This window comes from Balearica regulorum, chromosome 9 (genome assembly GCF_011004875.1).
Source record: "Balearica regulorum gibbericeps isolate bBalReg1 chromosome 9, bBalReg1.pri, whole genome shotgun sequence".
In the NCBI taxonomy this organism is placed as follows: domain Eukaryota; kingdom Metazoa; phylum Chordata; class Aves; order Gruiformes; family Gruidae; genus Balearica; species Balearica regulorum.
Window position 1 is genome coordinate 19,329,945 of NC_046192.1, and position 21,485 is coordinate 19,351,429.

At 41.5% G+C, this 21,485-nt stretch overlaps 1 protein-coding gene across 2 annotated transcripts in view; it reads left to right on the plus strand.

Moving 5' to 3' along the window:
• Positions 1 to 21,485, plus strand: part of MCF2L2 (MCF.2 cell line derived transforming sequence-like 2) — a 174,152-nt gene that overhangs the window by 142,265 nt on the left and 10,402 nt on the right. The window contains exons 22-28 of one of the 2 annotated variants that reach the window (XM_075761445.1): positions 3,824 to 4,045; positions 5,412 to 5,504; positions 5,918 to 5,996; positions 9,237 to 9,309; positions 13,041 to 13,150; positions 17,127 to 17,222; positions 21,113 to 21,202. In XM_075761445.1, coding sequence (XP_075617560.1) covers positions 3,824 to 4,045; positions 5,412 to 5,504; positions 5,918 to 5,996; positions 9,237 to 9,309; positions 13,041 to 13,150; positions 17,127 to 17,222; positions 21,113 to 21,202 — 763 coding nt within the window. The remainder of the gene's footprint in view (positions 1 to 3,823; positions 4,046 to 5,411; positions 5,505 to 5,917; positions 5,997 to 9,236; positions 9,310 to 13,040; positions 13,151 to 17,126; positions 17,223 to 21,112; positions 21,203 to 21,485) is intronic. The other variant, XM_075761446.1, reaches the window with a different exon arrangement.

A 21,485-nucleotide genomic window follows, 5' to 3' on the forward strand; every position in this document is an offset into this window, starting at 1 on the left:
TTTCTGCCATTGAAAGTTCTTACACAATTCTTTAGAAATATCTCTTCTGATGGAGCAGAAATGCTATATGTTTTTGAATCCTCACTGAACAAATCTTAATTTCAGTAACACAAAAGAAAACACTGGTCTTAAAATGAAATATTTTATACTGGTGTAATTGGATATTGTCAGTTATATATTTTATTTAAATGTAGACAGAGAAGCCAACAGATTAAAGTGACTCGCTACAGGTGAGGATTTGTCCAAATGTATTTAAACTGCTACTGATAAAACCTCTAAAGCTGAATAGTAAAATAATTTTAATTCTGTATGGTTTATTCCTATTTGTATTTCCTGAAAATTAAAACACACCGGGTTCACTTCAGTAGTCAGTTTTCCTTTTAGGTTTTCTACTCTTGGGAAGCTGGTTCGTTTTATTCAAAGCCAGTGGCAAAGCTTGTGTTCACTTTTCCATCTCAGTAGACAACCTTTCCCGTGTAGCACTTTTGTTTTGTGAAAAGTTTTTCCTGGAGCAGTGTAAATGAACATCAAGACACATCTCTGCTGCTTTCAGGTATCTCAAACTTTCTTTTATGGACTTCCTAGGGACAGGTGTCTTTGTCCTGGTGTCACTGTTCTCAGCAGTAGTTTTGCTTGATGTGACTTTTGAGTCACTTGTTGCAGTCACCTGCTGGCTCCTCCTGTGGTTTCCAGCAACTGCTGCACAAACTGGAACCTGCACATTGCCAAAAGTGTTACCTTGTTCCACAGTTTCTCTTTTAGAACAAACAAGTCTTCATTTGTATTTACATGAAAGACAGAACTTTTCCTGTGTGGTTTTTTTTTTTTTTTTTTTTGTTTGAGTCTGTTTGGTTTCAGTACTGATTCTTTTACAGCCTTCTAGGTGTCAGGAGAAATAGCTTGTGAAATCTTCTCTAAACCATTCAGGTTACGGCTAATTATGAGTGTCTCAGAGTTTCATTTTAAAAAGACTCTTTAAAGCCTGGATGTTATTATTGTAGACTTGGATCAGTCAACGTGGGCATGAGAAGCTCATGGATACAGCCTGTCTTTTACTTCCCCAGTTTCCACTGTTTCTGATTCATCCTCAGAGACAAAGGTAGCTTTCCTCCTGTGTTTTCCAGTTTAAATGTATGTAGTTACAGCAATTTTACAAAAAATTGTTTTTAAACAGTTCTGTAAGGAATGGGCAGAAGAGCTTCTCCAAGAAAGGTAACACATTATCCTGAGTAGAGAGGATCCATCCAGATTCCTATCCATATAAACATTGAGGTCATCCTTTTGCCTATTCCGTACTTTCAAATCTCAGAGTAGTTTTGTACTCAGGAATTCAACAGAGCATTCCTGTTCCTTTTCAGCTTCTACTTTTGAATTTGCCAGCCTTCCCTGAATTGCCAGATAGTAGCTCCAAGGACTAGATTTTTGCCTCAGCTTTGTTAGCTGAAGCAAAAGACATGACAAAGTGGCACAAGGCTGCTGTGTAGCCTGATGCTGACGGCATTCCTGAGATGGTTTGTTACATGATTATTAAATGGCGTGAAAGTGTGAAAGAGGATGAACCCAATAATTTCTTCGCCCTGTCCCACCTGTCCCAGGTGCTCAGCTGTGATGCCAAATGAACACCTCCCATAGCTCATGAAACTGCACCCCATCTTGTGGAGTCTTTCCCACATAGGCATGATAGGAATACTTGCCTAGAACACCTTTCAGAGGATATTATGTCAGCAGAAAAGCAGGTTTTGTGGCAGCTGATGAATGCTCCTAATTGCATAGGATATTCTGCTTCTTGGACCTGTGCACATGAGACTTGTGGAGCTGAACTCTTGTGTAAGAAATTGCTAATGTGTAAGTTTGGGGTTGGTTTTTGGGTTTGTAGGATTTTTATTTTTTTTATTTTTAGGCAAAGCCACAAAAAAGTAGAGTAAAGCTTGGAAAGCAGAAGTTTTAGAGATGTTTCCTACTGTCATCCTTTGTATACAATCTGGCCTGGGTAGTTTGTCCATGAGTTATGTAGTGCTTAAGCCATTCATACGTAGAAGTCTCTTATCTTCCATAAACATGACACGCAGTGTATTGTCAAACAGGGAATAATTATGTTTGAGATAATGATTAAATCCTCCATTTTAAATAAACTTCCTTTAGGACAAAATATTCCTGTCTACTAGCACAAGTTTCCAGAAAAAGCGTCCGCCTCTCCATTTGCTGCCCACACTGAAGAGAGAGTCCAGGGCTTGTGGGCTAATATTCACAGTCTTTTGTGGGATTGCTACAGACTGCCATCCCTGTCCATCCTCTTTCTCTGCAGTGATAGCCTCCCTTTTCGCTTGTTATAATCCCAGTCCTAGATCCAAGATTGAAGAGACAGACTTATCACAAGAGTTGAAATGAGCTTCTGGATCTCGGTGCTGTATTGAACAGTGCCTGGAGTGACAGGAGCCTCTCACCATTGTCAGAACCATGTAGAAAATATGTCTGTTTGGGTTTTTTCATTTAGCTTTACATCTCATCAATATGCTTTTCACAGGCTGGCAGTTTACACCTTCATACACATATAAATACAAATAAAAACAGTCCTGTATGCACAAATAAAAAAATCCAACTCTATAGATTAGAGATGAGAGACTGTTACAGAAATTATGGAGGTTTTTTGAATGTTTTGAAGTGTCTAATAATACCCTGATATGAAGTGGAAAAGTACCTAATCAAACCCTGGTTTTGCAGTTGGATCTAGGGTAGAGGATTGGGAGTGAGAGGGAGAACAAGTTGCAATCTGTAGTTAAGAAATCAGACATTCCCACTTGGAGCCAACGTCATCACCTTATAATCAACAGAATGTACACATGCTGAAAATAAGTACTTTAATAATGTCCTGAGCTTATTCTCTCAATTTATTATACAAAGCACTCCTAGAAAAACTTGGTGCTAGGATAATTATGTTTATCATTATTTGCTGAAGCCCATTAGTATACAGATGTTGCCATGTCTTTTATCCACACATTGGTACACTCTTTAGTACTGAACTGTGCTATAAATGTTTGTGCCGGTGGCATCTGAGCCAAATATTTATATCAGTTGAAGTATTTACCCATCAGTGGTCCTCAGACAAGGGCTTTAACTTAGAAAGGTCTTAGTTTCACTCTCCCTCAGGTACTTTTATGGCTCCTTGGTGCATTTACTCCGTCTTTGCCGAAGGCTGTGCAGCGTTGCATCGTTTGCAGATGGTGAGCTGAGAAACCATTGACAAAGCTTTTGAAGACTATTTTGCAATGGAAGGGAATTACACACCTACATACCTCTAGGCACCAGTCTGTGTCTTCAGACATCTAAGTGTCTTTCAAGGTTTTGCCCAGGGATAGAAGCTTGTAGCAGAGCAGAAACTGAACGTAGATCTTTTAGAACCACCACCTTTGCTTGGGTGTCTGGACTGCAGTGGGCCTTCATGCTGCCTTGCAGTCAGGAGTCTTGAAACCCAGTTCTTGTCAGAAGGTGCTTCCTCTGAGGTCATCAGAGGGAACAGCCTGTTTGTCAGATCCAAAGAGGTCCTAAGACAGACCTTAGATGCTTACTATGAATGGGGATACAAACTGGGAATTATGGACATGGAAAACAACAGGCTAATGGTTATATGAAGAAACCACACAAGTTTAGCAAGGAGACATGTGCAGACAGGATTCCAGCTATAACATGTCCGCTCTCCAACACAGGGGATGCCTAGGCATATGCCTCTGTCTGGAAGCTTAACCACCACTGGAGGAAAGAACTGTGCCTGGGATTACCCTAGTTTGAACCTGATGTAGGCTTTCTTTTTTTCCTTGCTTGCTAGGGGGACGTCAGTGAGCTTGGCAAGCTTTTGATGCAAGGTTCCTTCAATGTGTGGACTGACCACAAGAAGGGACACAACAAGGTGAAGGACTTGGCTAGATTCAAACCGATGCAGAGACACCTCTTCCTCTATACAAAGATGCTACTTTTCTGCAAGAAACGGGAGGAGAACACAGATGGCCATGAGAAGTCAGCTTCATACAGCTTTAAAAATTCATTAAAGGTAATAAATGTGGTAATGGTGAGGGAGAGAAATAAATCTGGTGTTCTCACAACACGGGGATGTTTCCATGGGGACACTTGAAGAAGGTACACTATCTGGAGCTGTCTTGCACCCCTGAGTAAATGAAAGCTCCCATTTAGTTTTGATCTGGAGACAGACCCAGCCATATGTCTTGCAACTCCAGATGTGAACCTTGGTTTTGCAACTTGATATAAATGGGCACCTTGTGCATTCTTGCCTAGCATCCCATAAAGAGAAGCAAGCCTGAATGGACTTGCATCTCTCATTGTTCTGCCTATAAGCATCCTCCAAGTTCAGTTCTATTCCAAGTTTTACTATTGACATCAGTTAGAGCAGGTATATTCTGTGACAGTAATAGCTACGAATGAATCATAGTGCAGTAGAAGTGCCCTTTTATTTGCAAGAGTGACATTTCCAGATATGAATCAGGACATTTTCTGTTAAGATGAGATTCACAAGTAGGTGAAATTTTCCCTTCAAGCACATTGATGTGACACTTGTGACTTCAGACAACTAACATGGGTCGCCAAGTTTAATGCTGCAAACTCATTACAGGGTAACCAGACAGGAATTGTAATAGAACCTGGTTCAAGTGAACCAGTTCATATAAGTTTCATTTGAAGTTTCTTCCTGTGGACATAGCAGGAATGATGACATAATCAAAGCTGTTTAAATCTTCAAATCTAATGCTGAGGCAAATCAGAACAAGGGGGATGAACAAATACAGGAAGAAGATGGGAAGCTGGTAAGTCTAGTAGCAGCTGGAGTTCAAAATTGTGGTTAAGAATCTATCATTTAAGAAATCTAGAATTATTTTCTTCAGTTCCTTGTTCATCTTGCCTAGTTAGGCACTTAGCTCCTTGCTCATGTCTTTTTTTAATTTTCCTGAAACTATATCTATTTTTTGGTGTTGTCTGGATTTGCAGATGAGTCATTAAATCTCACACAGTCCTGTTCCATCCCTCTTTCTCTCCCACCTCAACAGGTCAGTGATGGCAAGTTGAAAATACCATCTTCCTCACACTGAAAATTTGTATAGGTGGATAAGAGCCAGGATAGGGTTGAAAACTGTCCCACAGTTCAAGCAAAAAACCCAAAAAGGATAAACTCACAATCAGGCATTAGCCTGTGTTACTTCTGAGCACTTAATTTGTTTTGTTTATTCTTCCTATAACAATAGGAAAATTAGATGCTGAGAAATAACATGTTCTGAATTTTACTTTTAATGACTCCCTAAGATGCAGAAGTGAATGCAGCCTTTTAAAAATGCTTCTCAGAGGAAAAAGAGTTTAAAGATGATTGACATTTTCCAGATTCCAGCTGCTTCTTTTGTATTTTGAAACAGATGAGCACTGTGGGCATTACAGAAAATGTAAAAGGTGATAACAAGAAGTTTGAGATCTGGTACAATGGCAGAGAAGAGGTCTATATCATTCAGGTAACAACAATCTTTTTTTTTTTTTTTTTTCAAGGACTACCTTTCAATTGAATTGTTTTTAAGAAAGTTTTCAGTTTTATGACTTGCACTGTCCTGTACACTCACGAAACAATAGCCATTGGAAGCTTCATTGTTGTGTTGGCACTGAAATTACCAATTTATCATTGTGAGAATGGTCATGATTTTAGGTAAAAGAGGAAACAAAGTAGTGGAAAATTACTTGGAACACTGAACAGAAAAGCAAGGACAGAACCTTAGATTCATGGTAACTTTTCCGTTGTCTGCTTTGCTCAAAGCTGGCCACAGTGTTCCATTCCTTGGGAAAATTGAGAGCAAATGTAGGTCAGGGCAGACAAGCGACTGGCAGCATGCTTTAGCTAAATCTGCTTTGCCTTTTCCTCTTGTGTTCTCAGGCATCTTCTGTTGAGCTGAAAAACACCTGGATTTCAGAGATTCGCAAAGTCCTGACAGGACAACTGGAAGCATGTAGAGGTAGGACGCACAGAGCGAGATCTGATAATGTGGCCTTCCTTCTGCAGCTGTGTGTGACCACATGGAGCTGGGATGAGATACACTGCCGTCCAGTACCACCAGTGACATCAGCAAGAACAGATCTTCTATGCGAGGATCGGTTGGCTGGTTGCAGCATTGCTGGGATATAAACCCTTGTCCTGATCAAAGAAAATTTCTTAGAACTTTAGAAATGGCATGAATAATTATTCCATTTACAGTTAGTCCAAGGAACGCAATTTTCCTCTGTTTTCCCTCTCAAGCTGCAACCCTACAAACACCCATTTACATCAGCATGTGAGGAGATGGGGTCCCAGACTTCATTCTGTGCCTTCTCACAAGACCTGCCACAAAAGATCTTCTACATACATGACCAGACACAGCAACTGTTCCTCTCCCACCTACTGTTTGGTTTGTTTTGTTGTGTTTTTGAGGGTTTTGATTTTAAATCTAGTTGCCCTCCTTATGTTTTAAATGTCAGTCAGTTAGTTATCCCATCTTTTTATCTTAGTGACCTCCCTGTAAAACATGATTAATGACATTTCCCTCTCTCACAGAGATGTCACTATGAGGGTTGATTTGTGCCATGCTCAACACATGAATGATTGAAGCCTCATAAGTACCTAAAATAATGACATCCTTTTTTATGTAGGATATTGAACCAAAGACAGACAAAATTCAGTTAGGTTATTGCAGATAGTAAGAGAACATAGTGATGAAAGCTATATCTGAGATACTATTCTGTTTATGAACAAGAATATACAGAGTCCTAAAAGCTATTTTTCAGGTGCTCTCAGGACGAAAAAAACCATAGGTGTGTCCAACACAGATTTTTCCTGGGCCCTGGCATTGCTTCTCACCTTGACCTGTGATTTCCTGCTTCTCTCATACACACACCTCTCTTTAAAGCAATGCCAGCAAAGCCTGTCCACCCACATCCTTCAGATTCCTAAGCAGACTTTGTCCTAGGTGGAAACCTGTACCTGCGCTTTAACTTAAGAGGTGACCTTTATTTTAATTGTCTGTTTCACAAAGACAATGAGTTCTTACAACCTCCTTTTCCTCCTAGAGGAAAACAACTATGCACATTAGCCTCAGCAATTTAATCCAACCAATAACAATATACTTATTTATAATGCTTACTACTCAAGTCTTTTGTTACTATTCTTGGCTTCATCCTTGCTCTTTTTTATTCTCAATTTCACTGTGGTCAGTTCAGCAGGAACTGCTGAGGAAAGAACTCAAGATTCTTATCAGTGCAGTTTCAAGACTTGATCTAGGGATTCTCTGATATGGTTTGTAATATTTACTTCTGAAGTATAAAAGCTGGCTTTATGTAGGTTACCACAGAAGAGAAGAGTAGTTTACAGAGAAAATATATGTTTTTAACAGGATAGAGTGCTAATCCTCCATGTCTGTTTCTAAGGAAAGAAAATGAAGCTTGTATGTCACCCAGATGAGCATTTGTGACATCTTTATTGCAAACACGACCTATATGCTAGAGTTACTATGCATTTTCCAGAGAAGACTATGCAGGAATCAAGACTGAAAAATTTTGAAAACATTTTTATTTGGATATTCTTCATTGTTTTGTCTTAAGATCATAGGATCCTAGGATATTCCAGGTTTCAAGGGACCTCAGGACATCATAATCCAACATCCTGCTTAAAGCAGAGTCAGTTATTGGTCAAACGAGGTTATTCAAGACTTTATCCAGTCTGGTCTTGAGAACATCCAAGGATGACTTTCATCCTACTCTGTGAGCAAACTCAAGCTTTCTTCATTGTGAATTGAGCAGAACAGCAGTCAGAGGGCAGAAATTGTACTTTGTATGCTATTTCAACTATTCCCATTGCCTTTTCCCAAATGATCACATGAATCAAAGCCCTTATTACAATACTGATGGCAGGAAGCGAATGCTTTGTGCTGTGGTTTTAAACAGTTGTTTCTATTTCCAATGACTCACGAAAGAAGAAGCCTTAACTCATGCTTAATCCAGGACTGGATATTTCTCCAACTGTGCGTTGTAATGAGAGAAGGAAGAGGGATACATTTGTTTATCTGAGCTGGTTTTAATGACTGTTGTTAGGAGTTGCACAGAGGGTTGGAATGTTGGAAGGAACCAGCTGAGATGAATGAGTGAATAAAGGGCAAAGAAGGTGGCCAAAGGTATGTGATAAATAGTTTAACATATGGGTCATTAGTGTCCAAACACTTGTGTATATACACCCCCTGCAGTGAGCATGGAATGCTAACAAGGCTTTGGGTAACACCTTGATCCGTCGATCCCAAAGAGCATAATTATCTCTTGCAGGCAAAGGAATTACAGATGCAGCTTAAGGGATTTGTGCAAGGCTGTGAATCAGTTGCCAAAACCAGGAATGGAGCTACTTCTGACTCTCCACTCAGAGTGCTCCCTTTCCCCCAGCATTCCCAACCACAAAAGACTTTGTTAAGTTTAATCTTTCAATGCTCCCCCTGTCCCTTTGTCTGTTCTCCTTTCATTGACAGGAGCTTCATCTATTTCCAGAGTGAAATAGCCCTAGGATCTCAGCAATCTGAGAGTTTGAAAGCAGCTCCTTCCATTGCTTCCTCACTTCTCAGTGCGTGACTCTCCTGGCCCTCAAAACCAGGTTGCCAGCATCTTTCTTATCATCTTTCTCCACTCATCAGTTACTGGACATAGGTACAAACAAGTCTGTTGCTGCCTTGCAGCTGTGCAAAAAGAGTGAACAAGCGACATCTGAATAATGTTTTATTATTGCTGTTTGTCCAGGATGCTGAGCAAAAGCATTCTTCAGAGGATAGGGATATAATCTACTAGATGGCTGTGTGTGCAAAAGGACTGATGTACCTGCGTTGCTACATCCAGAACAAGCTCTGACCCACAAAACTTGTATTCTGGGAAAAGTGCCAATATGTCCATTCTCTAGATCCATCTTGTGCAGTGAGCTAGGAAGAGGTACAGAGAAAAGAGAAGGTGGTAGGGAAAGAAATCTCTTCTGCACTGAAAACGTATGGGTAGAAGAGCTGTTTAGGTAAGCTAAGTTTTCAGCCTTTAAGATCACCTTGTGCCTTTCTCTTCGAGTATGAGTATTCTGTTTTGATTGCAACAGCAGTCAAAATCTCTCCTTTCCTATTTCTCTCCCTCCCACCTTCTGTGCAAACAAAGAAGCAACTTACACAATTTGGTGCAATTTCTTTTTACTTTTTCTTTAACAGAAGCAAGTCAACTGCACCAAAGAATCACCGAGAGCGTATACCATGCACCAATGGATTCCTCCAATGCAAGCAGGTAACCACAGCTATCATGCCATATCAGGGCTGTGTTTTGTCTTGCCTTTGTGCTTTTGCAGTACATAGATTCTTAGTTTTCTGTGCTTAGCTTCCTGGGTACAAACTTAGTCTTCAAATTCTTTAAAGACAGGTAAATGCAGATAAAGGTTTTGCTCACGGGGAAACTAAAATCATAATGCAGAATTCATTTCAAAGATGATAATTTGCTTTTGCAAAAGAACCATATGCTCCAGATTAACTCAAGTTTAGACAAAATGTATTGGAACATTTCCAGGACGTTAAATGGAGCTGTCAGCAAATTTTTGTAATGACCCAATTGCTGGGCAAGTTTAACGTAAGTTGGCACAGGATATTGTTGTGGTTTAGCCTGGCAGGCAGCTAAAACAACCACACAGCCATTTGCTCACTCCCCCCGCCCAGTGAGATGGAGGAGAGAATTGGGGAAAGGTAAAACTTGTAGATTGAGATAAAAACAGTTTAATAGGACCAAAAAGGAAGATGATGATGTTGATGATAATAATAAAAACAATACTACTAATAATAATATACAAAACAAATGATGCACAGCACAACTGCTCACCAACTGCTGACCGATGCCCAGCTAGTTCCTGAGCTGCAACCCTCCCAGGGCAACTCCCCCCCAGCCTATATACTGAGTATGTCATATGGTATGGAATATCCCTCTGGCCAGTCTGGGTCAGCTGTCCTGGCTGTGTCCCCTCTTGTGCACCTCCTGCGGAAGGGTCATGTCTCCTCACTGGCCAGGCCTGGGAAGCTGAAAAGTCCTTGACTTAATTGTAAACACTGCTTAGCAACAGCTAAACATTAGTGTGTTATCAACCTTATTTTCATACTAAATCCAAAACACAACACTATACCAGCTACTGGGAAGAAAATTAACTCTACCCTGCCAAAACAAGGACAGATATCACTGTAAAATTTTAGCAAGATCAACCAAACCAAGACATCCCAGGTAACACAGCCAGCCTTTGAGCATTGTACAACTCAATACAAGAAATTTTAAACAGATGCAGTAGTGTTAATCCTGCACCATATTTTCTCTAGGCTTGGTTACATTTGCTTTTTTTAATGTTTAAGCTGAAAAGGTTTAAGGATGAAAATCTTTCAGCAAATTACCTTGGGGATAGGAGAAAATTATTCCATTAAAATGTGAAATCCAATCACAAAAATGTTTCAAATCGATTCAGATGTATGTCCCTCTTATAAGGCTCTTAAAGTGAGAATTTTCAGAGCAGAAATTACAGACAAAATATGTCAATAGAAAATTAATTAACTCCAGGAAGAAAGGCAATGTGATTAGCTATTTGTACTAGAGTAGATTAAATCAAAGGAAAAATGAAGTGCTTGTTATCCTCACTCTGCCAGCTATGCCAGAGGAGAGGTTAGACCCTTCTGCTCCAAATGCTGGGCTATTATAGGGACAGGAAGAATATGGTAAGTCTTCATGAAATAACAACACTCTGGGCTTTCATGAATGAACATAGTTCAGAGTGTCCTGTTGGCTGTTTTAGGCAGAGGCCACCTTGATCCTCTGTAATACATGTCTTAGAGAGAAGCAAGGACAGGAGACTTGCAGCACAAGGTGGCTTTGCACTAGCTGATGTGAAATAGTGGATCCAGAATTCCTCAGACTGTGGAGCCCCTTCTGCAGCCTGTTTTGGGATACTTTGGAAGCAAGGAGAGGAAGGAAGGAGCTAGGCTTTGTGATAGCCACCCACATGGGCACAGTCTGTTTATGACTGACGTGACTAAGCAGCCCCAGTTGTGAAAGGCGCCGTAAGTCAGAGCTAAAGAGCAAAGAGTTCTCTGCCAGTGGTTAGAGGCTAATTATTAAGATTTTCATCTAACCAATAGACACCCTCTCCTGGTTGCCCATGTGTACCACCGACTCTACTGTTTATGGGGAATTGTCGAACCTGTACTGTGACATTGGGGAGATCTGTTTGCAGGATGCTCTCCCCTCCCTGAGCCATATCTGTTCAATGACAAAGACTATCCTCTTCACTTTATATGCCACTCTTTCACTTTATATGCCACTGCAGCACTTGGGACTCCAATTCCATGAGATAAGGCAGGGCTGCTCTGACTCAGGCTTGGAGCTGAGGTGCCAGCAAAAGGGACACTTAGAGCCAGTGCCCTTAATACTGACGGTTATTGAATGTCCCTAAGTCCTGTTCAGTCTATTCAAATTCTCTCTTGTAAATTTTTCCCCAAAGTTTCACTCTTTAATCCTAAAATGAGATGCCCTGTGGTATCTATTGCTGCTGTATCTCTCTCAAGGGATGGCTGCTGCATGTCAGTGATAATGAAATGATCCATTTGTATTGTTTTCTAAGCTATTTAAACATATGCAACTTAAATAGGCTATTGTTCTAACTATCTGCTTTATTGGAAATGACTGATTCAGTCATACATCTATGTGCTCAGGGTATTTTTACATGGATATGCACAAACACTTGGAGTTTTACTGCAGATGCTGTTTCAGAGAAGCTTGTGTGTTTTCTTGGTGTCTTTCTCACAGCTGTAAATCTTTAACTCTGTCAGCTGCATGTTTCACATTATTTCAGCCTAGCTGGGAAGGAACAGAGAAAAAAGAATAAGGAAATGTGAGTGTGCTTTGGATTTGTTCCCATATTTACTTTGAGCCTCACTTTGTACCTGACATCAGGCTGCAAAATCACATTTTGATTTAGTACAGGAGGTAACAGAGACCTCTGTTAAGGTTCTGTCAGAAACAGGTCTGAGGTTCAAATACAAAGCAGTGAGTCCCAGGCTGCCTTGTAGTTATAAAAGGTATTCACAAATCTCTAGTATTCCAAGTTTTTTTAACTTTTTAATGATATCTTGGACGTTCCCTTACAGCAAGACAAACCCTATGAACGTTAAGTATAACAGTTCATATCTAATTGCAAACAGCAATGTAATTGCTGATACATGTTAATAACGAGCATTTTGGGAAAGAGTATTTCAAGTGTGTAGATACAATGAAATGTGTGGAGCAGTCTGCCAAAGATAACAGTCAAACTAAACCACCAGACGTTTGCAAAACAATGAGGATAAGAACCGTGAAAAAACCTCGCAGCTCAATGCCCTACAAACCTGGGCCAGGGGGGTCATTCCCACTACAGATGACAAGGGGGGTACCTGTGTAAATCTGGCAAGATGGATCCCCTCATCTGTGGTTCAGCTGTAGACAGGAATATCCCACTTGGATTCATGTTTTCAAGGAGCAGAAGAAACAGAAGTTGGGGGATGCTGCAGCCAGTGGAATCCGTATGTTCCTCTATGCATGGTATGACCTGTACATGACCATCCAGTACCCATTTCTCTCCTGGAGTCAAATATACTTATGCTGCAAAGGATGGAAAACTGGGGTCCTCTTTTCTAACCTGGTTTCCCACTCCTTCCTTCCAAATCTGTTGGACTTGCAAAAAGAGCTTGTGCCGACAACCAGCTTGTCCCTCCATTCTCAGCTCTCACTAAGCACGTCCCTTGCTGTGTGGTGTGGAAAGGAGGCAGGGGCTAGAATGGTTTTTTCCACCATATGTACCTGCACAGATGCAGACTTTTATAGCACGCAGAATTTTAATACCTGCCCTTTATTCCTTAGGCTTCCATATCTGAGGGTGAAAAAGAGTGCTTAGTGCTCAGTGCTCCGATATGTATCAAGCGGGAATGTAACTATTTTTGTATTTCTTTTGTCCAAAGGTATAGCAGGAAGTCATCAAGTATATATGAAAACAAATCCGAGACATCAAATGTGGAAGCATCTAACAATAAAAACAGGAATTCCAGTCCCAGCTCCAGACAAAAGAGAGGTAGGAGTTCTGAGACAGAGCTTTTTCCTTCCAAAGGGTAGTATTTTTATTTTTGCACACTCATTTCTGGAGTTTGATGAGGATACTTTAAACGTATGTTGTTTAAACCCAGCATCAAAAAAACAGTGCTACAAAGCTGAGTGACTGTACCATGAAACTTTCTTGAACACCAAAAAGCATCATCAGTTTAGGATTTTTTAAGTCTGTGTTTTGATGCATTACAGTGCTCTTTATACAACCTGTGTTTTTTAAAAATAGAATTTGGGGGGCAATAGTATGCGTATTTTAACCTTCTGTATCCTGGCTAAGTTGGTTTCTAGCTATATTTGATTTTAAGATTGTCTATGGACTTTGCTAACTAATTTCCTTGCTTTATGTCAAAGAGATTTTTTTGCCTCCTCTGTGTATAGGTTCCCCTCTAGTGTATAGTAAATAAATGTACCTACGGTCACAGAAAGTCCCTCCATTATTTGAGGGCATAAATACAATAGATATATTCTATACAATGTAGGTTAAAGTGAACACTGAAAAGAAACTGAATCTCATCTGGCAGTAGCAGGAACAGAAAATCTTTCAACAGCAGTTTCTCTTTTAGGTAGTATTTTGAAATGTTAGAGCAGACTGTTCTAATAATATAAAAAAGAAAATGGCAAGGTCTTAAGAGATTAATGTCCAAATCAGGCTTAAAATGACAGCCAACCCCTTTATAAATAGAGATGGTTTAAAAAAAAAAAAAAAGGAATAATTTTTCTTTGAAAAATAGGCTATTTACCAAAAGATTTTTCATTGCAATAAATTTTTGTTCTGGGGAGAAAGTTATAGATCCTACATTTTAAAATCCAATGTTAAAAACCTGTTTCAGTTAAAATTTCTTTTTAAAAAATATGAACTTTTTTAAATTGAAAAAAGTTGAAAAGCAGTTTTTCATTTGAAATTCATAAACCCCTTTAAAAAAAAAAAAATCCAGGAAAATTACTGATGTTTTTCAGCTGGTCCAGCTTACACAAGTGTGTGGGAACTGCCATCACCCTATATGTTGATTTTCCTCCTCCTGCTTTTCCCTGACCAGTTCCTCAGGGTCTGGCCGCAGTTCCTGCTCGCCCAGCCGGAGCCTCCTCATCCTCGGGTCGGAGGCAGCTCCTGCAGAGCTGAGCGGTGGGTCAGCCGCTCCTCTCTGTGGGATTCAGGGCATGCCTCTGCATCCTGGGCTGCAGAGAGCCAGTGGAAGAGCTATCCGGCTCTAGATGTCCCCCTTGAAACTGTAATTTGTGTCCCTGTGAGGCACCTCTAGGTGGGACTCTGCAGGGCTGAGCTCGTCTTAAAAATGTACGGTTAGGTCCTGCTTTCAAAGGTGCAGAGGAATCCTGGCTGTGCCCGTCTGCAGCGTGGGCTGGTGCCCTGCCAAAACTGTCTCTCTTGTGCCACCTACTGACTGGACTGCTCCCAGTATCTGTGGCCTTAATGTGAACACAGATTATTTTAAAATAGTCTTCTTTTCCACAGAGGGGGAAGGCACTATTGGCAAGCTATTTCGGTTTCATTATTCTTATGCACAAGTGCCTGTGACTGAGTTATCTTCATATAAACCAGTGTTTTGTGTGGACCTGAGTGGTACGTTCACTGACTTGAAGCCATATGGGAGCTGAGTCCTGCAGGAACCTCTGGAGACCACGTAGTCGAACTGCCCTGCTCAACACAGGGTCAGCTGGAGCAATTGTTCAGGCCCATGTCCAGTTGGGTTCTGAACAGCTCCAAGGATGGTGACTCCACAGCTGCCTTGGGGACGCTGTCCCGGGCTTTAACCACCTTCACAGTAAAAAATTGAATTTCTCGTATCTCAATTTGTGCCCATTGTCTCGCTCATCCTGTCACTGGGCTCCACTGAGAAGCATCTGGCTCCATCTTCTTTACTTGGTAAGATCCCCCTGAGCCTTTTCTTCTCCAGGCTGAACAATCCCAGCTGTCTCACTCTCTCCTCAAGTCAGCTCCTGCAATCCCTTAATCATCTTCATGGCCTTTCACTGGATTCACTCAAATATGTCCATGTCACCCTGGCACTGGGGAGCCCAGGACAGGACACAGCACTCCACTTGTGCTCACTTGTGCGGAGTAGAGGGGAAGCATCACTGCCCTGGACCTGCTGGCAAGGCTCTGCCTCATGCAGCCCAGGATGCTGGTGACCTTCTTTGCCACAATTGCGCATTGCAGGCTCATGTTCAACCTGTTGCCCATCAGGACCTAGTCCTTATTATGTTTGGAAATGGTTTCCAGGATTATTTGGAATACCTGCAGAATGAAGGAAAAGGTTTGAAATAACTCAGGTGGAGTCAACTTTAGAGACCAGTGTCTAATGACTGGCTGGTGCTGAGAAGCTGTGGGGACTTGTGCAATCCTACGGGGTCCCTCTGTGAAGTGGTGTAATTGCATAGCTGAAGAACTAACATGCAAACCCACCCCCTACACACATGCACTGTCATACTTGCTACATGACTCTGTGATAATGAAATACTATGGATTTTCTTGCTCTACGCAAACAGAAAGTAAGTACATTTTATATACCAGTTTCTGGATTCTTTATAAGCTACAGTACCTTTAAAAGATTGCCTGGCAGTGGGAGCAGCCGTGGCAGGGAATGGCTCTTAGGCCAACGCAGGCAGTCTGAAAGCCAAACGCTTCCCAGTGCACTGTGGGGCAGCCCCACAGCTGAAACTGCCGCTCGGCAGCGGTTCCTCACCAGATGCACATGCCTGGCCCAACGCTGGCATCAGGCCACTGAGTAGGAGGAGCTGAACCCCTCTGACATAATACTAATGTGTAGTTGAAATCTGTTCATCACGCCCACCTATGCATGCAGGCACCTTGGATCCTGGATTATCTTGGCTGCAAATCAGGAAGTGATGGGATGCGCTTTCCTTTGGAAGCACAGCTTGTCTGTCTGTTGCTTGCCGTCAGCGTGGATTCACTGTCTCTTCATGTTCCCTTTGTACCTTCTGGTCTTCATTTGTCCCTCTAATGATTTTTGCTTGGCAGTGTATGAAATAAAGAGGAGGAAAAAGCTAGTGGTTAAATCCTAAGGCACAGAACCAGGCAGCCAACACACGGCTTTTCTCCTGCTCCTTTGCTGTAAACCTTCTCTGTGTTACCTGCCCACACAAAGAAAGGGACAGATGCAGAATTTGGCACAAGTGCATGGATCTGGGGCTTTGATCTAGGTCCATCTGTTTCCTGCAATACAAGTAACTGAGTATCTTTCAACCCCAGAGTCTTAGGACCTAGAGCCATCTGTGACTTATCTCTGTAAAGGCGACTGTCAGGCGGCATGGGTGGCTTACTCATGTAGGAGCCTGGCATGTAAGCTTTGCTGGCATGGCACTCCGTACATCCCAGCAAGTCATGAGGTCAAATGCATGACTATATGCCAGCATTGGAGGCTGCTAGAAAGACTTCAGCAGGTAAGGCTGAGAGCGTATCAGCCACTGGGCTGATGATGGCAGACTCCTAGTGCTAGTACTGGGTGGCAGAAGTGGGACTGCTTGCAACACTCTGTCATACATGGCCTCTGCAAGGCTGCTTCTCTTACTTCTCTCTACAACCTTGCTGTTCCAACCACAATGATGTGTTTTCATAGTAAAAGGCACTAGATCCTTTTTAATGAGCTTGCTGCTAACCTGTATTTTCCTTTGATGAGAGCTACATCCCTTCACCTGGTTTTGTCTGGTTTTGTTTTGTTGTTGTTCTCCATTTAAACTCAGTGACCCAAACTCAACCCAGGGGCTCTGTTTGGCTCAGCTGGTTTAATCACCCTGACCTCATGTCACCTTTCTAATTGATTAGCTCTTGCTCAGGCTTGAACTGAATCAAAATCTATTTATCTGTTTATTTTTAGTTGTCATCCAGTGCTAACCTTTCCTTTCCCATAAGCTGAACAGCTGACCCTTCCTTCCTTATTTCTCTTCCCTCTCCCTCTCTCTCCTAGTTGATGCTTCTACCAGCCTTAACCTTGAGCGCACAGCGCTTGCTAGAAAGCGATTCACATTGCAAGGTCTTTCCAACCGCAGAGCTCCACCCAAAGGTAAAATCACCCCACGCAGCATTTGGTCTCTGGCCATCTGTCTCCCGCACTCCCACAATGTTCTCTCCATCCCATAGTGCCATCCATCACTATTTCCTAAGGTGCTGCCGCATCTCACCAAAATGCTCCTGTCTGATGCACACATATGGCTCCTCTTCGCAAAGACGCTGTTACCAAAAATTGCTCCCACGGCAGTGTTGACAAGGCAAATTTTGAGTTGCCTGGTTGGGTCTTTTACTGGTGCACAGTGCAAATACTGTTTATTTCCAGTTTCTCTCAAGGGCCAAAGTGTGAACTTGTTTTAAACCACCAACCTAATGTCTTTCAGCAATTTACTGGCTTGAAGGGAAGAGTGTCATCTCTGTGTTGTGCCACATGAGGTTTTCATGTGTTAAATTGTTCATTGGTTGGACCTCTTTGTTTTTTCAAATGTTGCTCAGCCATGGCCAAGTGGTTATACTGGGGAACCAGAATTCAGAAGATCTGGGCTTTATTGTCATTTCTACTTAATGATGTTATATGACACTGTGAAATGGTGTGTTCTGAGTATTTGTGCATGAATGTTTAGAAGACGCTTAATATCCCTGAGTAGAGGTCTTTGCGTGTTCCTGTGATGGCTGTACAAGGAAGAGACTTTAGAGGAAAGAAAGAAATGTGAATAGAAATTACACTGAATGATGGTTTACAATCACTTTCTGAAAAGATAATGTAATTACTGTTTTTATTGTTATTATATGGCTTTTCTCCTGTTCTGATAAATGATATTTCTTCTGTGAGACAGAGGGTTAGTGTGCAATGGTGGAGAGGGTGAGCATCAAAGGAGAAAGCAGGAAGATGAAAGAGTAAAAGGAGAAATACAGAAGCATTAAATGACAATTTTATAAAGAGGATGAGAATACACCAAGAGCCAGTGCAGCCATAAGATTCTGGCTGCAAGGTTAAAGCTGCACTTGGTGGTAAGATCCAAGATGCACAAACCAGTTCAATGTTCTGAATACAAAAAGGGGAGTGGTTTTCAGATCCTGTGACGTGGGGAAATCAATTACAAAACACAGATTTCAGAAATGCAGGATAATGCTGTAATTCGGGTGAGTTTGGATCTGCAATTTTGGTTTGGGCCTCTTTAGTTCTTCTATGTGACGACTTCTTGTCATGTGAAATGTCTCGCATTGTATTCAGTGTTCCAGACAGCAGAGTTCAGAGGAGTTCATACCTCCTAAGCTGTAGGCACTCTCAGCTCAAAGACTTGCTGGGTCTCGTTACTTGAGATTCCTGTGAAACACCTTTACGCAACGTCCCGTTTCACTTTGTTGTGCTGTTCAGTTACTAATCTGGTCTTGGCCTAGAGGAAACCACTTGGCAAAGAGGCTGGATGGTTTGCAGCGTGGTCATTTCTGCAGGCAGTGACAACGCAAAGCTGTGTTAGCACTGTATGGATGGGCCGTTAAGGCAGATTGGAAGCAGTGAGAAGGTAACAGGGAAGTTACTGCAATAAGCATGTCCTGCTCTTGACCCCTTTGTCTAAGGATTTGTTACTGGCCGGGGCAGGAGATGACATACTGAGCTGAACATACTTTGGTTCAGATCCACTGTGTCTCTTCATGTCCAGGACACAGGAAAGGGAAGGTTTAAATAATAAAATAACAAGACTAACTAGGGGGAAAACAAAGTTGCCTGATGGATATCAACTGGCAGTGGAGCATGCATGCTCAGAGCATTGCTGAACTGTCTGCCCAGGCTGGATATGACGGGGTAGAAAACATTGTATATAAGCACCTTGGTGTTTTGATCAAAGAAATGCTGAGGAGGAGGAGGAGGAGTCTAGAGGAGAAACTTTACCATCCTGCACACCATCAGTGCAGAGACCCCAAGGCAGCCGTACCAGAACCAGCACCAAAGTGTGTGAAAGCCCACACTTGTAGCACTCTGCATCTCCCCCACCCTTGGGTCAGCATTTGCAGAGCCAAGCTCATATTCCTTGGAGTTGGCACAAGGTCTCTAAGAGCTGTGTGGTGTAAATGTAGCCCAACATCATAATTATAAAGTGAAATTTTCTTTGTATTTTAATAAGGGCAGTTGCAGCAGCCTCAATGGGGCGCCATTCCATTGTAATTATCACTGAGAGCAGAGTTTAACTTCTCGGTTTTCTTCAGCCTTTTAGGAGGTGTGAATAAGGGTGTAGTTGAATATATGTGCTTTTATGAGTAAATTGTTAAGGAAGTACATTGGCAGATACAGAATTTACAGTCTTTTTACAGTAGCCAATCTACAGTTAAAATTGCACTGAGATTTTTAAGGAGGTAACGTGGTTTCCTGATGTTTTGGCATAATAAAACATTATAGAAATTGCAGTTCAACCAGTCACGCTAATTTCGGCTCCACTGAAACATATAGTGAATGTGACATTTACTAGGCAGAAATATGGAAAAAACAAAGTAAAGAGAAATGTTGCGTGACTGAACATTAAAATAAGGAAATGTGAAGATGAGGAATGGGAAAGAGAATTTTAAGATCCCTGGCAAGGAAATCTTCACAGTAGTATAGTTCTGCACAGGATATTTAAAATATAAAATATAAAATGATAAGAGAAAGGAGGCAATTGGAATAGAAAAGTCTTTCTGAATCACAGGTACCATCTGGGAACATCTGGGCTAAGATTCAGCAAAGCATATAAGCATGTGCTGCAAAGAGTTTTATGTGAAATAACTCACCTATCCCAGGAAGTTTTTCAGTGAAAATAGAAACAACTATTTAATTTTTACATAAATGTTTCTTTGATAATTTAAAAAATGAAACCACAAAAATAACAAATAGTTTTTGACAAATCTGAAAACTTTCAACAGAATATTTAAAGCAATTTCTCCTACCATTTCCAATGGAGGTTGTGACCTGGTAGAGTTAAGTGTTCAAGTGTCTTATGAAACTGAGATATGAAGCATAGGAACAGCTTTACTCATGTCTCAATGGCAACCACTCACTGGAGTAATGCAGCACATGTGCTTAGAGTGTTTTCAGCAGAAGAGACTAAAAAGTTAATCCTGAAATATTTGTAAGCAAGCAACATTTTCTCCTAAGTGGTGCTGCTGTAGTTGGTAGGTGCAAGAAATGTATTGATGTGCTCGTAGATGTGTAGACACAATCTCTCAAGAGCTGCGTAATGACCTCGACGTGTTTTGAAACGTCATGTGCTCTCTGAAACTAGCCGACAGTTAGTCCATTTACACCTCTGATCTGTTTGTGAAATATTTTGAGTCAAAAATGCTACTCACTCTCACAGTGAAATCTGAGGAAGTGGTGTCTTCATTCCCGAGTGGACTTTGAGAAAAGGCAGGATCCTAACTGGAGTAAACAAAAAAAAGCTCTGTCACCTTCACTTTTCCAAGCTGATTTGCACTGGTAAGGATGGAGGCTCAGAGAACATTTTCAGGCATAGGCACAATTAACTTCTAGAAATGACAAATGTGAACTCCAAACCATTCATGTTTGTTTATCAGCGTATTTCAGGTCAGTCACCACAGAACAAGCAGTTCAGTGTCTAAAATAATCCAAACCTCATCTGTAGGCACACTCCCCATTCTAACCATCGTGCTCATCTCTCTGTGTTTTGTAGCCGTACTGAGACTAGTTGGTTGCTCAAATATCAATTGGCAGAAGTCTCCCTTCTGAAGTATTAAAATTGGTGCAATTGGAATTGCTTTGGAAAACTATGTTCATATAAACTCTTTTCTGTGCTATTCACTTTGTTGAGGGTATTTTTCCTGGCTGTTTTAGAGGAGCAACCCACCTTTTATTTACCCTTTTCCAGCTGCTGCTTTGCTTTGGACATCTTTTACCCTCAGTGCTTATTAACCTCTAATCCTGCCCTGCATTGCATCTGTCTGTTCTCCCAGATCCAGAATCTAAGGAAAGAGAAGTTACCCGTCGCTTTTCCCTAGCCTCCTCCATCAGCACCACAGTTAATGCTTCTGCTGTGACCAAAGGTACCGTCATGCTGCTTGCTTAGCTTCCCTTCTCCCTTCCTGCTGACTGATCCATTTACTGCCAAATGCTCTTCACAGAGTGAGTACATCAGGCTCAATTTTTATAAATGCAGGAGGTTCCAGCAGAAGAAGAGTCAGGACCAGTATAACACCTGCAGGGAGGCAGGCCAAGGCATTTTGAACGTATACCAAGGTGTGCTGCCAGCATATATAGCGACTCTCCTCAATTTCTCCACAATAGGCTTCAAAGAGCAGTGCTGGTTTCCATGGAAACTGGATCAAT